This window comes from Colletotrichum tamarilloi, assembly GCF_030869305.1.
Source record: "Colletotrichum tamarilloi strain Tom-12 chromosome Unknown Scaffold_8.1, whole genome shotgun sequence".
NCBI lineage: Eukaryota > Fungi > Ascomycota > Sordariomycetes > Glomerellales > Glomerellaceae > Colletotrichum > Colletotrichum tamarilloi.
In genome coordinates this window covers 175,902-195,638 of record NW_026849391.1, presented here as the reverse complement: position 1 = coordinate 195,638, position 19,737 = coordinate 175,902, and the positions used below count along the sequence as shown (strand labels likewise).

The 19,737-nt window shown below is 55.6% G+C and overlaps 5 protein-coding genes across 5 annotated transcripts; 2 read left to right on the top strand and 3 right to left on the bottom strand.

The window, feature by feature from the left end:
* Positions 1-6,001: 6,001 nt before the first annotated feature.
* On the top strand, positions 6,002-9,058 carry CTAM01_03413 (plasma-membrane proton-efflux P-type ATPase; the record flags this gene model as incomplete). Its single annotated transcript, XM_060519449.1, has 4 exons — positions 6,002-6,200; positions 6,332-6,639; positions 6,721-8,938; positions 9,012-9,058. 4 exons carry the CDS (start codon positions 6,002-6,004, stop codon positions 9,056-9,058), a joined length of 2,772 nt encoding a protein of 923 aa, XP_060385655.1.
* A 499-nt stretch (positions 9,059-9,557) lies between these two features.
* On the bottom strand, positions 9,558-10,017 carry CTAM01_03412 (uncharacterized protein; the record flags this gene model as incomplete). The annotated part of the gene is made up of 2 exons (XM_060519448.1): positions 9,558-9,692; positions 9,829-10,017. The coding sequence occupies 2 exons, from the start codon at positions 10,015-10,017 to the stop codon at positions 9,558-9,560; spliced, it is 324 nt and encodes a 107-aa protein (XP_060385654.1).
* A 2,072-nt stretch (positions 10,018-12,089) lies between these two features.
* On the top strand, positions 12,090-13,866 carry CTAM01_03411 (uncharacterized protein; the record flags this gene model as incomplete). Its single annotated transcript, XM_060519447.1, has 5 exons — positions 12,090-12,132; positions 12,278-12,694; positions 12,752-12,806; positions 12,858-13,078; positions 13,133-13,866. The coding sequence occupies 5 exons, from the start codon at positions 12,090-12,092 to the stop codon at positions 13,864-13,866; spliced, it is 1,470 nt and encodes a 489-aa protein (XP_060385653.1).
* A 664-nt stretch (positions 13,867-14,530) lies between these two features.
* Positions 14,531-15,457, bottom strand: CTAM01_03410 (uncharacterized protein; the record flags this gene model as incomplete). Its single annotated transcript, XM_060519446.1, has 1 exon — positions 14,531-15,457. One exon carries the CDS (start codon positions 15,455-15,457, stop codon positions 14,531-14,533), a length of 927 nt encoding a protein of 308 aa, XP_060385652.1.
* Positions 15,458-16,985: 1,528 nt separating this feature from the next.
* On the bottom strand, positions 16,986-19,061 carry CTAM01_03409 (BZIP transcription factor; the record flags this gene model as incomplete). Its single annotated transcript, XM_060519445.1, has 2 exons — positions 16,986-18,232; positions 18,290-19,061. 2 exons carry the CDS (start codon positions 19,059-19,061, stop codon positions 16,986-16,988), a joined length of 2,019 nt encoding a protein of 672 aa, XP_060385651.1.
* Between the last annotated feature and the right edge of the window lie 676 nt (positions 19,062-19,737).

Here is a 19,737-nt window from a genome sequence, read left to right as displayed (position 1 = left end):
CTATGACGTAGAGGCGTCGAACCCTTCTTGATGGATCAGTCGTGCGCCAGCGCGCCGGCGGTCAGCCTCGGATTAGGAATTGGAGCAGTAAGATCAGTGCAATCCCGACCCGGCCACCGGTATCGTTTCTGGTTCGCGATCCATTCTTCAGGCTTCAGCTCAGCACAGGGCAATTCTGTCAGTCGAGTATCCGTAGGGTCCGTGTGCCTAAGGACCGACAAACATGCTGCAAAGAAACATTCAGCGAAGGTTTATTCTGCCGCCAACGTGCCGCCAACATCGGAGTCCCTGTAAGCAGGCGACGTGCGGTGAACAGTGGATATCCCTCTCGGAGCGTGTACCTGGCTGTCGCGAACACAACGTGGATAAGTCGTACTAGCTCTTTGAGACTATTCTCCGCCGGCTTAGAAGATGACAGGATCGTGAACCAAATTGTTCTGGTGTCTTCACTTCGCACAGTAAAACATATTGCCGTCTCGCTGCCGGACCTAGATTGTACAGAGCTTCTAAATACCGTATGTCTCCGTCATGAGCCTGAACCTGTTCAGCCAGACAGAGTTGCAGTCTCTGGCCCTGGAGGCCCTTGAGGTCCCTCGAGCTCTTTAGACTGGAGAACGGAGGCGGTCATTGATGTTCTTTTCCTAGCATCACAGCAGGGTTGCGCTGCCATGGAGCCACGGTAGGTACTTGTTGTGTGGAGAGAGAGAGTGTGTGAGAGACGGTAAGGTAGGCGGCTCGATGGGGGGCACTGTACGGATACGCACCACACCGCACCCGTTGCTTGCTTCCCCATACTGGATCACCAAGGTGTCCGTCAGGTATTTCTATTGGAACTTTGGGGAAATGCGACAGGGCCTGGCTGAGCGATATGCAAGTCGCACTTCGATGCTTTTCGTATCCGTCAAACAGCCTTCGACAGCCTCCGGGCACTGACACGCGTATTTTTCGTGGAATACTACGTCTGTGTCGCCCGGTATCAACGGCAAAAGAGTGATTCAGGCTCAAGAGTGGACGTGTTAATGAGGAGGACCCGATTTGACGGATTGACCTGTGTGAAGGGCGGGAGATGTTAGCGGGACGAGTGGTGCTGCCGACGATTGCCCTAGCACGGATGTAGACAAGACCAAGTCGTTGCGGATTAGCCGCTCCAGAAGCCTAATGCAAATTACAAGAGTGTTGCAGTAGGGCGGGATGATAGCGGCGGGTAGCTTGCAAAAGCTGCATGCCTGGTAAATTTGCGAGGTGGAAAAGGTATCCGTCAAGTTCCAAGTGCGTGAGTTGTCTGCACGCATGTCCGGATGCCGGGGACTAGAGAGCCTCGAACAGCGTCTGTATTTTCGAGACCTGGACTGCTCTGGTGTCTCTCATGGTGCTGCTGGCACTGAAAATGTCCTGAGAAGGGACGGGATGCCCGTCACATCTAGCGTTCAAGGGCATTGGCCGAAGTGCCGAATTCAGAAGAGGCAACCTCTCTGGTTGGATGGCGAGGAATGCGAGTGCCGCTGACTGCTGCTGCTTGCACAGGTACGCGCTTTCGTCTCGTTGCAGAACAAGATGCCTGATGATTGATGCATTCCATCGGGCGAGAAAAGGAAAATCAAAACGATGACAGATTGAGATGGGTGAGGTTCGGCCGGTAATACGTATCGCATCCGGCGGTACAAGCAACCTGCCCTGGGAAGCCGCCTTACCCGTGCCTGCCACGCCTGCCTTACCATACTTTTACATACCCTCACCTCAGTAAGGTAGGTACTTGCCTCGCATCACCGTCCCTGACTCCATAGCCCTGTCTTGGAAAGAACGAGGCAGTCACCACTTGCCAATCCAGTCCGGCTCAGTCGCAACTGCCATTTGGAAGAAGAACGATGAAAGAAAAGAGTAGGTATGACGCCGAGACAGTGCACATACGGTGCTTACGAGAAACTGGCAACGCCGAGCATGGGGGGGAAAAGTTTGAAAGGGCCGTTTCCTGATAACAATTTGATTGGTCGATTGGCAACAACCTCGCAGGGTTGGTGACGGTTGTCCCCAGCCCCCTCCCCAGAGCAGAAAGCCCGTCAAAGCTCAATCGCGAGCAGCAGGGTAGGTCCCCCAACGTCGAAGCTCATGACTGGCAGCGAAATTTGGAGGGCCAAAAGCTTGTTGTGATCCACTTGCCTTGGAGTGCTGGACGATAGAGAAAAAGGGCCGTGCTGTTGCTGAGCGTTGGGAACTGTGTGGGGGTGTGCAATATCCCATGTCGATAATACCTAAGGTAAGGTAGCCAGGGAAGATACGTACTCTAATTGTTTGATCTTGCACAATTTGTACGTACTCGTCCACTCCTTCACTTCACTGATCAGTGCTAGCAGGCCGCGTTGGAAGGGCGGCATGTTATCCGCCGTGGCTTGATGACTGATGCGCGTGGTGAGAGTGCCACTGCAATTACACGGAGAAAAAAACTTCAATCCGCGACCGCCGGGCGTAACCATTCTCGTGGGACTTGGAAGCAGTCCATTGCGCCAATTGGCGTCGTCTTGTTCCATTCGACCCGGGTGAGGCACTTAATGGCCGTCGAAAAAAGAAAGGGACATGCACCGGTTGTATCCGGACTTGTTGTTGTTGTAGTGTACTCGTATGTGCTGACCGCCAGCGTTATCGTCCTTTCATCCACCCATCCATCAGGAAGATTCGACGGCAGCGTCCAAGCTCATGCGGTTCACGCAAGTCCTACAGCGGCAATGAAGAGTGGAAAAGGGTAGGGGGAGCGCGGCGCACGCTCCATCAGGCGAACCCGAGACAGACCAAGAGCCGACGACGACGACGACGACTGCCATACTGTAATCCATGGATGTCCACGGTCCATGCCCGGCCTGTCTGTCTGTCGCGGCTCGCCTGTCGTTGTCGTGTTTGGGCCCTGGGAAGCAGTGTCGTCATTTGATGCCATGGAACGGCTCGAAAAATCGCGCAAGCCTCTGTTCCTATTTGGCCAATGTCTGGGCGGCTTCGGAGACCCCAGGAAGGAAACGAAGCGGAAGCACCCTTTGGAAGGAAAGAAAAAAAAAGCACTCAGCAATCGGGCAATCCAATAGTGAAGCAGCAAGCAGGCAACGGTACGGATGAGCGGATGTCAACGGGTACGGGGCGACGAAGACGAACTTACCTGAGGATTACCTACAAATGCGCTTAGGTTTCGCGGCATCTTGATAGTCAGCTCAGAACAAGGTACCACATGGACAAGGTAGCGATGTGTAAGGTTGTACGTACCTGACGTCCTGGCCTGATGTGTGGATGTGCGGTTCTGACCCTGCCCGACATGTCGGCGACCCCACAAGCCCGCGGAAAGGTGGTGCTAAACTTCTAAGGCATGCACACCTTTTCTGCTTGCTACGCAGGTATGGTGCTCTGCTATCCATGGTTGATGAGCGAGGTATCACCGATGGTCAGCGAGCCAGTGACGAAGCTCGGATTGGCGGGGGGCGTGGAAGAGCCAGATCAATGAGTGAGATGGAACGGAGGGTAAAAAAAAAAAGTGGTAGCGCAGGAAGCCAATTCGCCCAGTGCGCCTTAGTCAACGCAGAGGAAGGAAGAGGAAAAAAAAAAAAAACGAAAATTGGGCCACCTTCCCACTTTGAGAGGTCTCCACTTCGCTCCCACATCTGGGCCACACGCTGCACCTGCAGCCCACTTCTTCTACCCAGGTACCTGCCTTCCCCCCATGTCTGCACCTGGGAAACCTGCACGATACCTGGTCCTGGGAACCGTAGCCCGGCGAGTCCATGTGGGGCACTGTACTTTGTTTACTTGCGAGATTACATTGTGCATCTTGTTTTCGCACTGTTATCTGTACTGGCTTGTGTGTGTGGGAGAGCAACAACACTGAGCTCATCCAAAGGAGGATGCGAGTGTCTACGCAGGGATCCCAGTACTGTCTGTGGTGTGTTTGCACGTCCCAGCTTCTGTCTCTTGAGAGCTTTGCTCATGTGCCATCCCATCCGCGTAACCGCACCGCACCTCAATGGCTCAGCAGATTGGGAAGAGACTGCGGTGCAGTGCGACGCGCAAAGGAAGCAAAGTTCAATGTCATTCAACTGAGAAGTCTTCAGGCTTAGGCTCAGGCCTTCGACAAAGTCGATTGGCGTGAGGTACTCCGTAATAAGTGGTGTTGCACAAGATTACGCTGGCTTGGCTAATGGTCCGTGTTGGTGCCAAACTTGCTTTTTTTTCTTGCGCTCATAAATCTCACTCATCAATCGCCCTGCGCGTCACACATGGGAAATTCTCTCTTCTGCTTGCGGCCATTTTCCCCCATTGCTCGCCCCAATTGCCGCCGTATCCCAAATATGCTGTGCACATTTTCTCCAATCGTACGGATACCGTCGAGGCCAAACTCAATTCGTACTGTGGGCATTCCTTGTATCTTGCCCCCCCAGTCCAATGTACTCCAATACTTTATTCTGATAGCTCCAGCGCAAAGTATCGCCCATCGTCCATACGGGGTAAGGATGGATGATTTTTCAATGGGTCCTCCTCTCGGGCCAGGTTGAATAATGGATCCTGACATCGTCCGGTTCTGGCCCTGTCCACTCCAGCGCATATCCTCGTTCTTACCGTGTTGTATCCGTAGGGGCGGCCCATGTAATTGTAAGGTTGACTGGAGTGCCTTTCCTCTCACGAACCCGGTACCTTACTGTTGTTCTTGTTTCTCTGTTGTTGTTGCTGTTGCCGCTTGCTGCTCAGTGCTGGGGGGGGGGGGGCAGTCACGAATATGGGAGAGTACTGGGGCCGCAAGGTACCATGAACCGATCAATGGATCCCGATGCTGGTAGCTTCTCCAGCTATTGTTGCTTTCTCCGCGACCTCGCCAAGCGTGAAAAGGTACCTTGCCAGACTTGAACCTGGACCATACCTCACCTTCCTTGCACCGTTGTGAGTGAGGTCCTGTTTTCCCTTACCTCACTTCACCTAAAGCTTACCTTACGAATAGCTCCCCGTACGGATACCTGCTGGGGCGAAACCGCAGATATTCTCTTGGGGTGAGTAAGGTGAGGTAAGAGATGAGGTAAGGTAACCTTTAGGAACCCGGCCCAAGCAGCCAAGGTAAGTAATTGGGTGAGTAACCATTGGAGCCTGTGACGACTGCCCGGCCTTGAAGACGGGAGAAAGAAAGGCAGGATGCTCTTGCCTCTAAGGTAGGTACGTATGTCTGTCCCGACCTTACCTTCCTTGCCGCGTCGCTACCGCTGTCGCCGTCCATGTCGCGCCGCTCTTTCCTCGCTTCTCTCTGGGCTCTCTTTCTCGCACGCTGTTGCCGTGGGCGGACTAATACCGTCGCTTGCGGGCACGTAGTGGGGATCCCGATTGGGATGGATTGGCTTTTTCCCTCTCTCTCTCAACTTCTGGGTCGCAAGGTAGGAAAGTGCAGTCGGCCGGATAGCTCGCTCACTCGCTCCACGCCCTCACCCGTCCCACGCCCATCCATGATCCATGGCCCACGCCCATGCCCACGTTTATCCACGCCCACACTTGAGCCTGCATCCACACCCACGTCCCCGTCAGTGGTCGCCTCTTTCTGGTCTGGTCTGGTTCTTGCTTTGCTTTGGATGTTGCTGCTGCTGCGTCTGCTTCTGCTCCTGCCGCTCGTGTCTGCCTCTCTCCTACCCACGGCTCGTTTCTCTTAAGTAGCGAAGCTTCCACCCGCCTTCATCGGAACGCCTCTTCCCCTTCTCTTTCCTCCATCACCCACGAAGGCTGCCTATATAGATTGCCCTTCACATTCGTGTGGTGCTCAAACCTCTCTCCTCCATCTCTCCACTCTCCCCCTCATCACCTTTTCCTACGCGCTACCCTGCGATCTCAACCAATTCAGTATTCCTAGGCCCGCCCTACGAAGAAGCACAAGCAGTACCTCGCCGTTTCCCTCGGACTTATCTTACCTATCAATTCCTATCCGCGACAACAAAACCAACCTATTCGCGCATAATAAGCTTGAGCAGAGCTCGTCTGTCTCACTACAACCGCAATGGCCGACTCACACGCCGCCGCGGCCCCTGCTCTCAGCACGCCCATTGAGAGCCACAAGTTCGATGAGAAGGAACGCCCCGTTGATGCGCCCCCGGCCGCCAACCCCAAGGTCGAGGACGAGGAGGACGATGAGGACATTGACGCCCTGATTGAGGACCTTGAGTCCCAGGACGGTCACGTCGACGAGGAAGAAGAGGGTACGTCTCCTCAGGCTCGAGATAAGCACCTGTATTACAGGCAGACGATGGCGCTTGCCATTGCTCCTGTAGAATAGATGCTCTCTCACCTCCCTAATATCTCAATTGACGGCTTGCTAACGTCCCAACAGATGAAGGATCCCCTGGCATGGGCCGTGTTGTTCCTGAGGAGCAGCTCCAGACTGACACTCGTCTCGGTCTGACTGAGCAGGAGGTCATCAACCGCCGCCGCAAGTGGGGTCGCAACGAGATGGCTGAGCAGAAGGAGAACCTTATCCTGAAGTTCTTCATGTTCTTCGTTGGTCCCATTCAATTCGTCATGGAGGCTGCCGCCGTCCTGGCTGCTGGTCTTGAGGATTGGGTCGATTTCGGTGTCATTTGCGGTCTTTTGCTGCTTAACGCCGCCGTCGGTTTCGTTCAGGAATTCCAGGCCGGATCTGTAAGTCGACACCGCCCCACACCACTGGCACGCGTTGCCAAGGGTGCCCCGAGATGACATTGCTAATTGCCCCCACTACAGATTGTTGCCGAACTCAAGAAGACTCTCGCTCTCAAGGCTGTCGTTCTCCGTGACGGCACCCTCAAGGAGGTTGAGGCCCCCGAAGTCGTTCCCGGTGATATCCTCCAGGTTGAGGAGGGTACCATTATCCCCGCTGATGGCCGCATTGTCACCGAGGATGCTTTCCTCCAGGTTGATCAGTCCGCCATCACTGGTGAGTCCCTCGCCGTCGACAAGCACCGTAACGACAACTGCTACGCTTCTTCCGCTGTCAAGCGTGGTGAGGCCTTCGTCATCGTTACCGCCACTGGTGACAACACCTTCGTCGGTCGCGCTGCCGCCCTTGTCAACGCTGCCTCCGCTGGATCTGGTCACTTCACTGAGGTGTTGAACGGCATTGGTACCATTCTGTTGGTCCTTGTCATCTTCACTCTGCTTATCGTCTGGGTTTCTTCCTTCTACCGCTCCAACGGCATTGTCGACATCCTTCGCTTCACCCTCGCCATTACCATTATCGGTGTCCCCGTCGGTCTTCCCGCCGTCGTCACCACCACCATGGCTGTCGGTGCTGCTTACCTCGCCAAGAAGAAGGCCATTGTCCAGAAGCTGTCCGCCATTGAGTCCCTGGCTGGTGTCGAGATTCTCTGCTCTGACAAGACCGGTACCCTCACCAAGAACAAGCTCTCTCTTGCCGAGCCCTACACCGTCGCCGGTGTTGATCCCGAGGACCTCATGCTTACTGCTTGCTTGGCCGCTTCCCGCAAGAAGAAGGGTATGGACGCCATCGACAAGGCTTTCTTGAAGTCGCTCCGCTACTACCCCCGCGCCAAGTCTGTCCTGTCCAAGTACAAGGTCATTGAGTTCTTCCCCTTCGACCCCGTCTCCAAGAAGGTCACTGCCCTCGTCGAGTCCCCCGCTGGTGAGCGCATTACCTGCGTCAAGGGTGCTCCCCTTTTCGTCCTCAAGACCGTCGAGCAGGACCACGAGATCCCCGAGGAGATTGACCAGGCCTACAAGAACAAGGTTGCTGAGTTCGCCACCCGTGGCTTCCGCTCTCTCGGTGTTGCTCGCAAGCGTGGTGACCACGGTGCCTGGGAGATTCTCGGAATCATGCCCTGCTCTGACCCCCCTCGCCACGACACTGCCCGCACTGTTAACGAAGCCAAGTCTCTCGGTCTGTCCATCAAGATGTTGACTGGTGATGCCGTCGGTATCGCTCGTGAGACTTCCCGCCAGCTCGGTCTCGGCACCAACATCTACAACGCTGAGCGTCTTGGTCTCGGTGGCGGTGGTGACATGCCCGGTTCCGAGGTCTACGACTTCGTTGAGGCTGCCGATGGTTTCGCCGAGGTCTTCCCCCAGCACAAGTACAACGTCGTCGAGATTCTTCAGCAGCGTGGCTACCTCGTTGCCATGACTGGTGACGGTGTCAACGATGCCCCCTCGCTGAAGAAGGCCGACACTGGTATCGCCGTCGAGGGTGCCTCCGACGCCGCTCGCTCCGCTGCCGACATTGTCTTCCTTGCCCCCGGTCTTGGTGCCATCATCGACGCCCTCAAGACTTCCCGCCAGATTTTCCACCGCATGTACGCCTACGTCGTCTACCGTATCGCCCTGTCCATCCACTTGGAGATCTACCTTGGTCTGTGGATTGCCATTCTCAACCGTTCTCTGAACATTGAGTTGGTTGTCTTCATTGCCATTTTCGCTGATATCGCTACCCTGGCCATTGCCTACGACAACGCCCCCTTCTCCAAGTCCCCCGTCAAGTGGAACCTGCCCAAGCTCTGGGGTATGTCCGTCCTCCTCGGTATCGTCCTTGCCGTCGGTACCTGGATCACTGTCACCACCATGTACGCCCACCCCAACGGTGGTATCATCCAGAACTTCGGTAACCTCGACGAGGTTGTCTTCCTTGAGGTCTCCCTTACCGAGAACTGGCTCATCTTCATCACCCGTGCCAACGGTCCCTTCTGGTCCTCTATCCCCTCGTGGCAGCTGTCTGGCGCCATCTTGGTCGTCGATATCCTTGCCACCTGCTTCTGTATCTGGGGTTTCTTCGAGGGTGGTCAGCAGACCTCCATTGTTGCCGTCGTCCGTATCTGGATTTTCTCATTCGGTGTCTTCTGCGTCTGCGCTGGTGTATACTACATGCTCCAGGACAGCACCGGTTTCGACAACCTGATGCACGGCAAGTCCCCCAAGGGTAACCAGAAGCAGCGCTCGCTCGAGGACTTTGGTAAGTTTTATATCCCCCAATCTACCCCACAGTATGTGCCTTGTTACAGAACAGCGGCTAACCGTTTCATCAGTCGTCTCCCTGCAGCGTGTCTCCACCCAGCACGAGAAGTCGCAGTAAAGAGGAATCTCTTGGCAGAGTCGGGCTTGACTACGACGCTACATGCGCCGTTACAATGCTCCGTCGACTCCGCGGGATGATCTCCCTGGGCCTGTTGAATCTGGCCCCTATTGAGACCGGAGGAGACGTGGACTTGTGCCCACGAAATTCATCTTTCTCTATGTTTAAAATTGTACGATGAACTTCATCGGTAATTACTGTGATCGAGTTGGAGCGAGAGAGGAGGGGTATACCCTAGTGCGTTGATAGACCTAATACAAATCGTTAAATCAAGTAAACTACATGTCCCATGCATTGCTTGTCCATGTGTAAATGGTAGTCAATAACATTGTTGGCGTGTCAGTGTCCTCGTCGTGTTCTCTACCCTCAACATGGTCTGCTGCCCCAATCCTCCAATGATACATCTACATGTACGTGTATGAGTGACAGGGCACTTGTTATCAAGAGGTTGTGGTTTTGTTGGAGCAATAATTTGAATTATCTAGTCACGTGGTCTACCTTACTGGGGCACGACAACGTCCTTGGAAGTATCCAGCTCCTCGTGTCTTCTCAGGTCCATGGAGCGGTCGAGCAATGGCACAACATAGGGATCAAAGGTCTTCCAGTAAGGGTTCTCGAGGTGGTACTTTTGGCTCTGCACGGGGGGAGGATAACGGATCAGCGAATCTGTCAAGCATAGGACACTGAAAGTGGAGGGAGGGAGGGAGTGCTGGCGTTGCGAGGCTTTTCCAAGTTGGTGTATGTATGTGTGTATGCGTGGGGATCCTTACATATTCCGTCTCGAAGCGCTCGACAATGGTAAAGGACCTGGGGTCGTGGACGTCCTGCATGACGAACCAGCTGACGGTCTCGCGGTCCTTTGAGTAGACGCGCGAGGCCTCGATGAGCTTTGCCTTTATGCGTTCGACCGAGTCCGGGTGGTCGTTTGCGTGGAGGTGGACGGTGAGGGTGTAGACCATGTTGGGCTTCTTGGTGAGGTGGGTAGGTGTGTGTGATGTCGGAGGTAGGGTTATGGAGGGCAATCTCTTCGAGGGGAGCTTTCGAGGTTTGTGTGGTGATGATGCGTGGAAGGATGTTGAGAGAGAGGGAGCTTGGAGGGAGTAGCTGTCTGGATTTGGGAGGTGAGGGGTTGGAGGGGCAAGGTTTTGGAGGGGCGGGCTGCAGCTGGCTGGAGCTGGAGCTGATGGGGCCTTTTGAGTGGAGAGAGGTGCTGTTCGTACCGCATGGAGATCCGTACTTATCGTTGAACATATCCGTACATAGCGAAGCTTTGTCCAGCGTGTGGTGGACGTTGGATTTGGATGCTTGGTTTAGTCTATAAGTAGCTGTGCCAATTGCTTGCTGCTGAGGTAAGGGCATTCGCTCAGTCTGCGTTGTTGAGTGGGATTAGCGACTTCACGATGGTTCAGGTTCAGGTTCAATTGGATACAAGGCGATGTCATTTAGAGGTCACGGTTACAGTGCATGAAGAGAGACTTAATCGACACCGTGAAAAGACTAACAAGAGAGATGGGGCAGTCCTAAGCATACCAAGATTGAATCGAGCCGGTAGTATCTCAACGTCACTAGCCAGAGTCTACATAGAGGCAAGGCTTGGACCCGTATAGCATCAGTCCATGGAACGCTGCTGGTAAACCTTTGCCATCGCTGAGCACAGCAACTAATACGGCACTGGGCGGGCTAAGACGCGGTATATCGGACTACAAGGCGAGCAGCTTCCTCTCCCCTCAATCGGAGGAGCCGTCTGAGGCAGGCAGGTCAGGTACCTTAGTTCAGCATACGACACGCATACCATCATGGCCAAGCTTTTTTTCTTATGGTGATGGTACCTTGGATAGAATATCTTGGACTCGGCGTACTAGAGGATGGTGTCAAGAATTGCCAAGTCATCGGTTCAGCCGTTATTTTCGCCGGGGGCTACAAGCTCAACCACGTACTCCCAGGCTGCATGTGTTGGAGTGTCCGAGGAGCTTGACGCCGGCCGACGATTCTAGCGATTGATGGGCCAGATCAGCCGCGGACATGTACAACCTAAGGTAATGGTGAAGCTATCTTACCTTAGCGTCGAATCTCGCTGTAAATTTCTGCCCTTTTACCAGCAGGTAGTGGTGGTGGATGAGGTGGTTGAAGCATTGAATCGGTCCTCCCCGCACACGGCGGCGGCGGCATTTGGGAGGGTGGGGTGTCGAATCTAGCGCCTTAGCTTGCCTCGAGTCCACTGCGGCTTCAGTGATTACACCGCAGAATCAGCGAGGTTAGTGGCCTCTATCATGCGGTGTGACACACCAAACGACCTGACGCTGCCACTCTCAGAGGATGGAAGGAACGGCGTATTCACCGCGAAAGTGGGTTCCTACTGCCGGCTCCGGACGACAAACGCACGCCTCCCAACCCCCCACTCTTTTCCATCTTTTTTTTTTTCTCCTTGCTTCCGCCCTCCATTCCGCCTGCTTTCTGTCGGGGAAAGGAACTGCTTCACACTGATACTCGGCGCCACCGACGCCATCGTCAACCCTTGACCCAACCCACACAACCAACCAAGCCCATCACCAACTCGCAATATCCAATCCTCTTTGTCATCGTCACGGCGATACGATATCGTACCGGTGTTTCTCATGCATAATTCCATCCCGCATATCTGAACCACCCCCCTCCCCGGACCATCCACATCTGCCCCCCAACACACGTGCAGATTGACCACTTACACCCACTCCCGCCACGAACAAAGCACACCATCCCGCAAGCAGGAGCATCGTTCACAGTGTTCTTGGATAGTCAGTTCGACTGTGCCTTGAGCCTTGTCTAGATCTTGAGTCCGAGACGGAGCTAGTGCCGATAATTCTTCTTTATCCTTTTCCCCTTTGGGACAGCCCATCTTCCAAATATCTGGGATTTCTTGGCCTTTCCAACCACCTCGAGGCTCGACCTCTCATCTTGTTGGATCCCTACCCAAGACAGGCTTCTTACTGTTGCCTCGGAGCCGAGACCGCGTAGCCATCGCGGCGGACCGAACCCCGGACGGAAAACCATTATGGCACCTCAGCCGCGAATGCAAATCCCCGGGTATTACTACGGTACTACTTACACGCCCTCCTCAAGTCTTACACCACTCTATCTGTCTTAGTTCTTTCAACCTTCCTTTGAGCACTCAGTCTATCTTTCACTTGAACCGTACCCTTCATGGACCCGACGGCTGATTTGGGAAAATTTCCATTCTAGATGAGGAAAAGGACAAATATTTCAAAATCGAAAAGGGCGCCTCGGCACCGCAGACCGCCGCCTGGTCCGCCGACAATGTCAAGCGCCGGAAGATTCAGCACCGCGAGGCAGAGGCCGTCGCCGCCCGCCGGGAGCGGCTGAAGCGGCACATTGTCCGATCCGCCGCGCTACGGGCCCCGCTCATCGGCGGCGTCTTGGACGTCGAGCTCGGCGTGCGTCGTGAGGAGAGGGCGAGGCTGCGCGTCGATGGTGCGTTCGGCGTCGAGGATGTTCCTGCGGCGGCATGGGCCCGGGGGCTCGTCGACAAGGGCGAGGTGCCGTTCGTGCCCAGCTTTGCGAGGCAGAGTTTCCCGAATATCCCCTGTTTCTATGTTGGCGGCGATGATGAAAAGACAGGGCTTGGTGTTGCGTATGCAAGTGAGTTTGAGGCCCTTCCGAGATTGCGACTGCGAGTTTGTGTTTTGACTTTGATAGCTTTGGACGAGGAGACTTTGATAGGATCATATATCCCTACGGATGACAATGACAGGTGAGCTACCTACACATCTGTGCGGCTCAGAGCAGAAACTGATGAAAGCAGGATATCCTTTAGCACCGATGCCTCGAGCCGTCCTGAACGCCGACTGTCACATCGTCACGAGATGATAGGTTGTCCCCAGATCTCATCCATCAACTATCATCCACACTCGCATCGCATAATGGTTACATCCCGCGAGCCAAGTAACACGTGCGACATCTACCTCTTTTCTCCCCCTAAATCCGCTCCCAATGATGACCGACCTCTCTGGTTACTTGACAGAGGTAATGCCTCCCTTCCCCTTTGACTCCTTTCTTTCTAACGCAGACCACGTGTAGCGAACAACCTCCGCCACATCTCCTTCAACACAGGCCGTCGCGAAGGCGTCGTAAACCAAACAACGCCCGCGCCGCCCTCTTCCTCCTCCCTAAACTGCATCATCGGCACCTCATACGGCCTCCTCAAGCTCACCTCGGACGAGCGCATCCACTGGCTCGGCCCGCCGCGCCCTCGCCCAGGCCCAGCGGAAGGCGACTTCTTCGACCAGACCTTTCTCCCCTCCAACCCAAACGTCCTCCTCGCCGGCGGCCGCAACCGTGACGTCAGGCTGATTGACCTGCGCGTGAAGTGGTCCGAGTGGGATAACATCCCCGTCGGCGCCACGGCCCACCTGCGCGCCGTGAACCCGCACCAGTTCCTCGCCGCGGGGCCGAGATCCAAGATGGCACTGTTCGATCTCCGGTACCGTAAGACAAGACCCAACGGGACGAGGCCGGTTGTGGAGTTCCCGGGTTTCCGGAACGAGGCGCACATGCATTTCGGGTGGGATGTTGATGTCGACTCGGGCGTTGTTGCCGCCGCGCACGATGATGGGCGGGTGGGAATGTATTCGCTGCTATCTGGGCGGAGGTTGCGGTGTCCTGCTGTGGATACCGTCAAGGCGAGGACGCCGGTGAAGAGTTGCCAGTTTCAGAGGATGCCTGGGCGCCGGCACGCGAGTTTGTTTGCGGGCGTGGGCCCGAATTTGAAGATGTTTTCGGTTGGGGCTTTGGGGGTTGATGATGAGTGTTGAAGTGAGGTGGAGAGTTGGATAGGACAACGAGCTCCCAGATTACCGGCCAACATGGACACGGCCTTCGTGGTACTTCTTTCAGAGCAGCCGTCAGAACAGCTTTTAAATACATTATGTTGATGGTCTCTTGAGGCGTTATTGCTGATGGTTTAGGTGAAGTCAGGGGCGATCATGTCGACGATAGAACAAACATGTCGAGCTTGGTCCATACGGTACAGCCCAACTACCTGCAATGTAGGATACGGTCTACCTTGGTAAGGAAGCTTGCTCGCCAGCTCAGGAATCCGATCTTCCTACATCGACATGACCGAGAGATGTCAATGTCGACGAAGAGTCGGCGCCGGGTACCTCCCCAAAACCCTCTATTTGTTCCCCCCTTCCAAGCTACGATTTGAATCTGACCGACTTTTGAACCATTGGGTTATACTTTTTCACTTGGTCTTTCTCTACCTTTGGAGTAGCTTTCGGAGTTCTGCTACTTGAGGTATAAACCTTCTTTGATAATCACACTTCCTTCCCTCCAGGGATCAATACGGGGTCGTTATGGACGAGCTTCTGCTTCATACCTGGCAGCAAGTCCTTTCTATTCCATGCTGTTGCCTATCATTATTCCCCCCTTGACCGCTTCCTAGTGTGTAAAAGCCAAGATACCCGTTTCCCACCCTTAGGAAGTCGCCGGAGGAGGAGGAGGAGGTGTAGCAGGGCCAGGCGAGGCCGGCGCGGATGTGGGCGAAGCCGGAGCGACGGGTGTGGTAGCTGCAGGGGAAGAAGAATGGGAAGCCGCCACAGGCGTGGGAGGAGTCCCGGCGACAGCCGCAGCCGCAACAGGAGCAGCAGGGACAACAACGGGCACAACGTCCCTCCCATCGACATCAACAACGACAATCAACTTGAGCCCCGTAGGTCCACAAACCCACTCCAGCATCCCGCCTAGCACGGCCTCGGCAATTCTGTCTAGCCGGGCTTCTCTTATGACGTCTGAGACCACGGGTTTACCACCACCACCACCACCACCACCGATGTTAGAGGTGGGCACGTTTACGTTGACGAAGCTGAGCTGGGGCGGACCGCCTCCCATGATCCAAGTCTGCTGTCCGGCGGGGACGATGGCCGGGTACGCAGGCTGCTGCTGCATAGCAGGGTTGCCGTAGGAGTGGAGGTAGTTTACGCCGTTGGAGCATGTCATGGCCAAGGGCATCGGAGGGTCCATGGTCATCCGCGGTAGTGGCAGCGGCTGAGAAGGCTGTACGAGCGCGGGGTATCCGACGTTGAAGGTCATTAGGTGGGGAGGAGGCCGTTGCTGCCACACGGGCATCGTGACCGTGGCCATGCTGCCGCCGCCGTCGCCAGGGAGCGACACGACGCGGCCGGTGCGGGAGGTCCAGTAGAGCGTGATTTGCGCCTCGACGATGGGGTCTGCGCGGCCTAGGCGGGCGATGGAGGCGCGGACGAGGGAGAGGAGTTGGGATTTCGTGGCTGTTGAGGGGGAGAGGCGGAGGTGGAAGCTTCTGGTCCAGCCTGGCGAGAAGGAGAGGGTTGCCGGGTTCGAGTAGATGTGTGTCTCTAAGACGATTGTGGGTTCTTCTGCCATGGTTGGTTTTGCTCTGGAGTTTTTTTGAGATGGTTAGAATAGTCTCTATACTTCGTTTGTTGGTCTCTTGTCTGCCGAGAGGGAAGAGGTCAGGGGATGGGGATTTTGAGCTGGTGGGAGACTTACCTAGGAGAGGGTGATGACCCTTCTTTGTTGGTGTTTTTGTTGCGTAGGAAGAGAAGATGGTTGAAGGGGTCTCTCAGTCCACAAAGAGTTTTTGACAGTCATGGAATTACTCAGGGAAAGAATCAAGGAGGAAGTGCTTGAGGAGCAGAGAAAGGGGTTCCTCGTGGAGGTCTGCAGCCTCTATACGGATTGTGAATAAAGGGGGTTCTTAGTATGGACCGTGTGTGATTCCGCACCAGTTGACCTCTATGAGAGCAGGGATCCGCTTCCATAAGATGATCTCCTAGGTATGATTCACTAATCATACACAAAGCTATGGATATCTTAGGAGGAAGATAAGCTTTACTACTGTGAAGATGTGTTTTTTCGATGTATGTGCTCTGATATGTGTGCTTGTCGATGGCATTGGTGGAAAGTTGGTGGTGTTTTGTTGCATTTCGGCTTCAGTTGCATAGGGTCCTCATTGTTGAATTGCCTGCTTCTTTTCAAGAACAGATGGACGATTAGTATCTGAGTTCTGGATGTTGTGATTTACCGGCCTGTAATGAGTCCAAGTTCGCTCTTGGTCTGTGTGTCTCAAGCTGTATTATATGTGATATCAGTATAACTGCCTCTGAAAAGAACAACAAGACACGGCCCCGCGATATTGCGGCATAAAGAAACAGCAATGTAGAAGACGAAGGACCGGTGGGAAAGAAATAGCCGCAAGCGAGACCGACCCCCTATACCCCTCGGCCTCGAATGTTCAGTGAAGGACGGCGTCTATTGAGGCATGAGAAGAGAAGAAGTGAAACCTCGCCGAGCGACAGCCCACGAAAACAACACCACCACCACCCTGAATTCGACTAGGATCCATACCAGAAGCCTTCTGTCATAACATGAATGTCAGCCACTACGGGAGTCATACTCGAAAGGTCTTGGGGTACGGACACAATATCAACACGAAGAAAGGTAACAAGAGCTACGATTGATGAACGTCTCCCATAGATTGAGCAACTGTGTACATGTGGAAGATAAGAATGCCGTGTTAATTTTCCAATCCACCTCCCGTACGCCGCAGTCTGTACCTTGAAAAGCCCCCCCCTTCCTTACCCTGATTCCTTGGTGAGATAGAAAAGGTAAGCCAAGCAATATGGCTTGACTCATGATGACTGCCTTTACTTGGTGCCAAAAAGCTACGCCGTATTGGTGATATATACCTCACGTGAACGCCACGGAAAAGAAACCATTTTCCCTCCTTTCCCTTAAAAAGCCTTGAAAGACCCCTATATACCGAGTGAAAAGTGCAAAGAGAGTTGGGCAAGATAATCCTTAAGACCGAGAAGTAATCTCTCGTCATCTCGTAGACTTGCACCAGAATAAACCACAATGTAGTTTTCGAGTCCCGTAAACCGTAACCAGCTCACTCCTTCAAATTATACGTCTCCCTCAGCTTAGGAAACGTCTGGTTGAAAGCCTGGCCCAACGTCCAATTCTCCAGCCTCCGCAGATGCCGCTCAAAGACGGGGTTAATCAGCACCTCATCCGACTCCGGCACCTGCAGCAGCGTATCCGTCTCCTCGTACGGCCAGTTCAGACTCAGCGTCGTGGTGAAGGGCACGAAGAAGTTGTCAAAGAGGTACTCGCGCGGGTTATAGTCGCGGCACAGCTTGTCGCGCATCGCGGGGAAGGGGACGTGGTCGATCCAGGCCGGGTGCTCGGTGAACAGCTGCGCGGGGCGAGGGCGCGCCCACTCGGGCAGGCGGTCGTAGTTTTCTTGGGTGGGGGAGATCTGCCAGCGCATGATGAGGAACATGATGTAGAGGACGGCGACGCGCTGCGGGAGGGCCGAGAGGTCGGGGAAGGTGGCGAGGATGTCGGTGAAGACTTTGGAGAGCGGGTGGGAGTATTTGCTGTTCGCCGGGTTGAGGAGGGAGAGGACGGAGGGGTAGCGCGGGCCGATGATCTCGTGGGTGGAGAGGCCGTCTGCGGCGCGTTGGCGGCGCTCGTGGAGGAAGTCGAGGAGGAGGCTGTCGAGGGGGCAGGTTGGGCCGCAGTTCTTTACTTCGGCCGTGTGGTGGCCTAGGGCTCGGGATTCTGGGGGAGCAGAGGATGACGGTTGGTGTTGTTGTTGTTGTTGCTGTCCTTGCGACTGCTGCTGAGGGTAGTCGACCTGTGATCGCGGGGTGTGGACGGTCGGCCCGCTGAGGGAAGGGCTCCGGCTGTGTGTGACGGGGCCGACGCCGGTCCAGTCGTGCTTCATGGGCACGTGGTTGTAGCTCGGCGTGTCCTGGGCGCCGTTGACGCCGCTCTGGATCTTGCCGACGCGGGCGTTCTGGTCGAGGAGGAGAAAGTCTAGACCGAGACGCTCCGGGCCGAGGTCGAGGCCGTGGCGGAGCCCTTGCCGCTGCTGGTCGAGCATCTTGCTCGCGGCGTACATGTGGTTCGGGGGGGAGAGGTCCGAGACAGGACCTCCTCCTCCTCCACCACCGCTGCCGTTGGGCGTCGTTTGCCAGCCGGCGGTCGGGTCGATGGAGGCCGGGGAGGCCGCACTGTTGGGCGTTGAGGCATTGTGTGCTGAGATGGGCCCGTTGTGCTGGTGGACCTGAGAGTAGCTGCCGCTTGGAGATGGGAAGACGGCAGGGTGCGGGTCTGCCGGCGGCGGTGGCGCTGAGTTTGATATGGTGTTAGTCAAAGATACGTCTGCCCCGAGCATAACGAACTTACGTTGGCTCGGTGGAGATGCAGAGATGAGAGGCTGGATAGAGGCGATGAAGGTGGCCAGACGGCGCTTCAGGTCCGCGTTCTCGGCCTCGACGGCCTCCTTGGCCCTCTGGACGGCCTGCAGCTCCTGGTAGGGCTGCTGGGAGGTCAGCTCCTGGATACGGCGCTCCAGGTTCTCGATCTGGTTCTTTGTGCGCTCGCGGATGGCTCGCTGGGCTTCCCTGTCTGATCGGGGCCGATGGGAACTTCGGTTAGCGGGTGTGTCGTCATCGAGGTGGGAAAGGGGGGAGGAGGAGCCAGTCAATGTTGTGGAGAAGGATGTATGTGTGCGAGGGTGGTGTGCAGTGAGTGAACAGGGGGTGGTGAGGACGACAGCGAGCACTAGTTTCGAAGGAATGCTGGAAATGGGACGGAAGGTGAAGATCACGGAGTACGAGAAAGTCATGTGTGCAGTGAGGCATGAGATGAGTGGGTAGGTGAGCGAGAGAAGTTTGTGCTCACCGTTGGCGCGCTTCTTGGCCAGTTGCTCCGGCGTCAGGTTGGCGACGCCCCTGGAGCCAGGACCGACACGGCGTTTCTTGTTTGAATCGCCGGGTGGTTGAGAAGCGGGCGACGTGCCGGCGCCGGCGGGAGTGACAACTTCGGCATTCCCGGGGCCCGCCGGGCTTGGGTGGTCCGGAGCACTACGCTTATTATTGTTGTAATTCAGGCCGGGGGTCACCGATGAAGCCACGGAGCCTGCGGGACTTGGGTGGTTGACGGCATCGGAGGCCATGGGAATTTCTAAGGCCAGCGTGGGGGGCGGACGCGGAAGCGGAGGCAGGATGGTATGGCAGGGGAGAAGGGAAGAGAGAAGGGGGGTGGGGGGCTGGTATCGGTGCCGGGTCACCGGAGGTCCACCTCAGGCCAGACTCGGCTCGGTCAGAGAGCCGGTGCTGCCCGTGATCGAGCGCCAGCGGGCAAGAGGCATAGGCCTGCCTACCCGTACCGTACGACCGTCAAGTATGTGGATCAGCACGGAGTGGAATATGGGCGGAGTAGCTGTCTGGGAATCCGGGATTGGCAAGGTGATGGTCGGGCCCCTTGCTGGTTTCTTCTGCGGCCGGGCCCCTCCTTGCTTTCGGGGCCTCTTTTTCTTTCTTTGGGAAGCCCGTTAGACTCTTGGAGCATTTGCCGATTGCCGGACCAGTCCAGTTCTCGTCCTCTTTCTGTTAGTACAAGGGGTTGAGCGGCAGAATGACAGGTGACAGGCTTCCTGAGGAGGGACCAGCAATGCAGCGACAGCGGAGCTCTGGGCAGCAGGAGGATTTTTTTTGGTGGTACGCGAGAAGGGGGGGGAATGGTATGATTCTTTTCGCGGTCGGGGGGATCGGGTAATCGTACGGATAGGTTGTGCCTTGGAAAGGCTTGGAAAGGGGGACGGGGAACAGGCGAATGGGAGGGAGAGATAA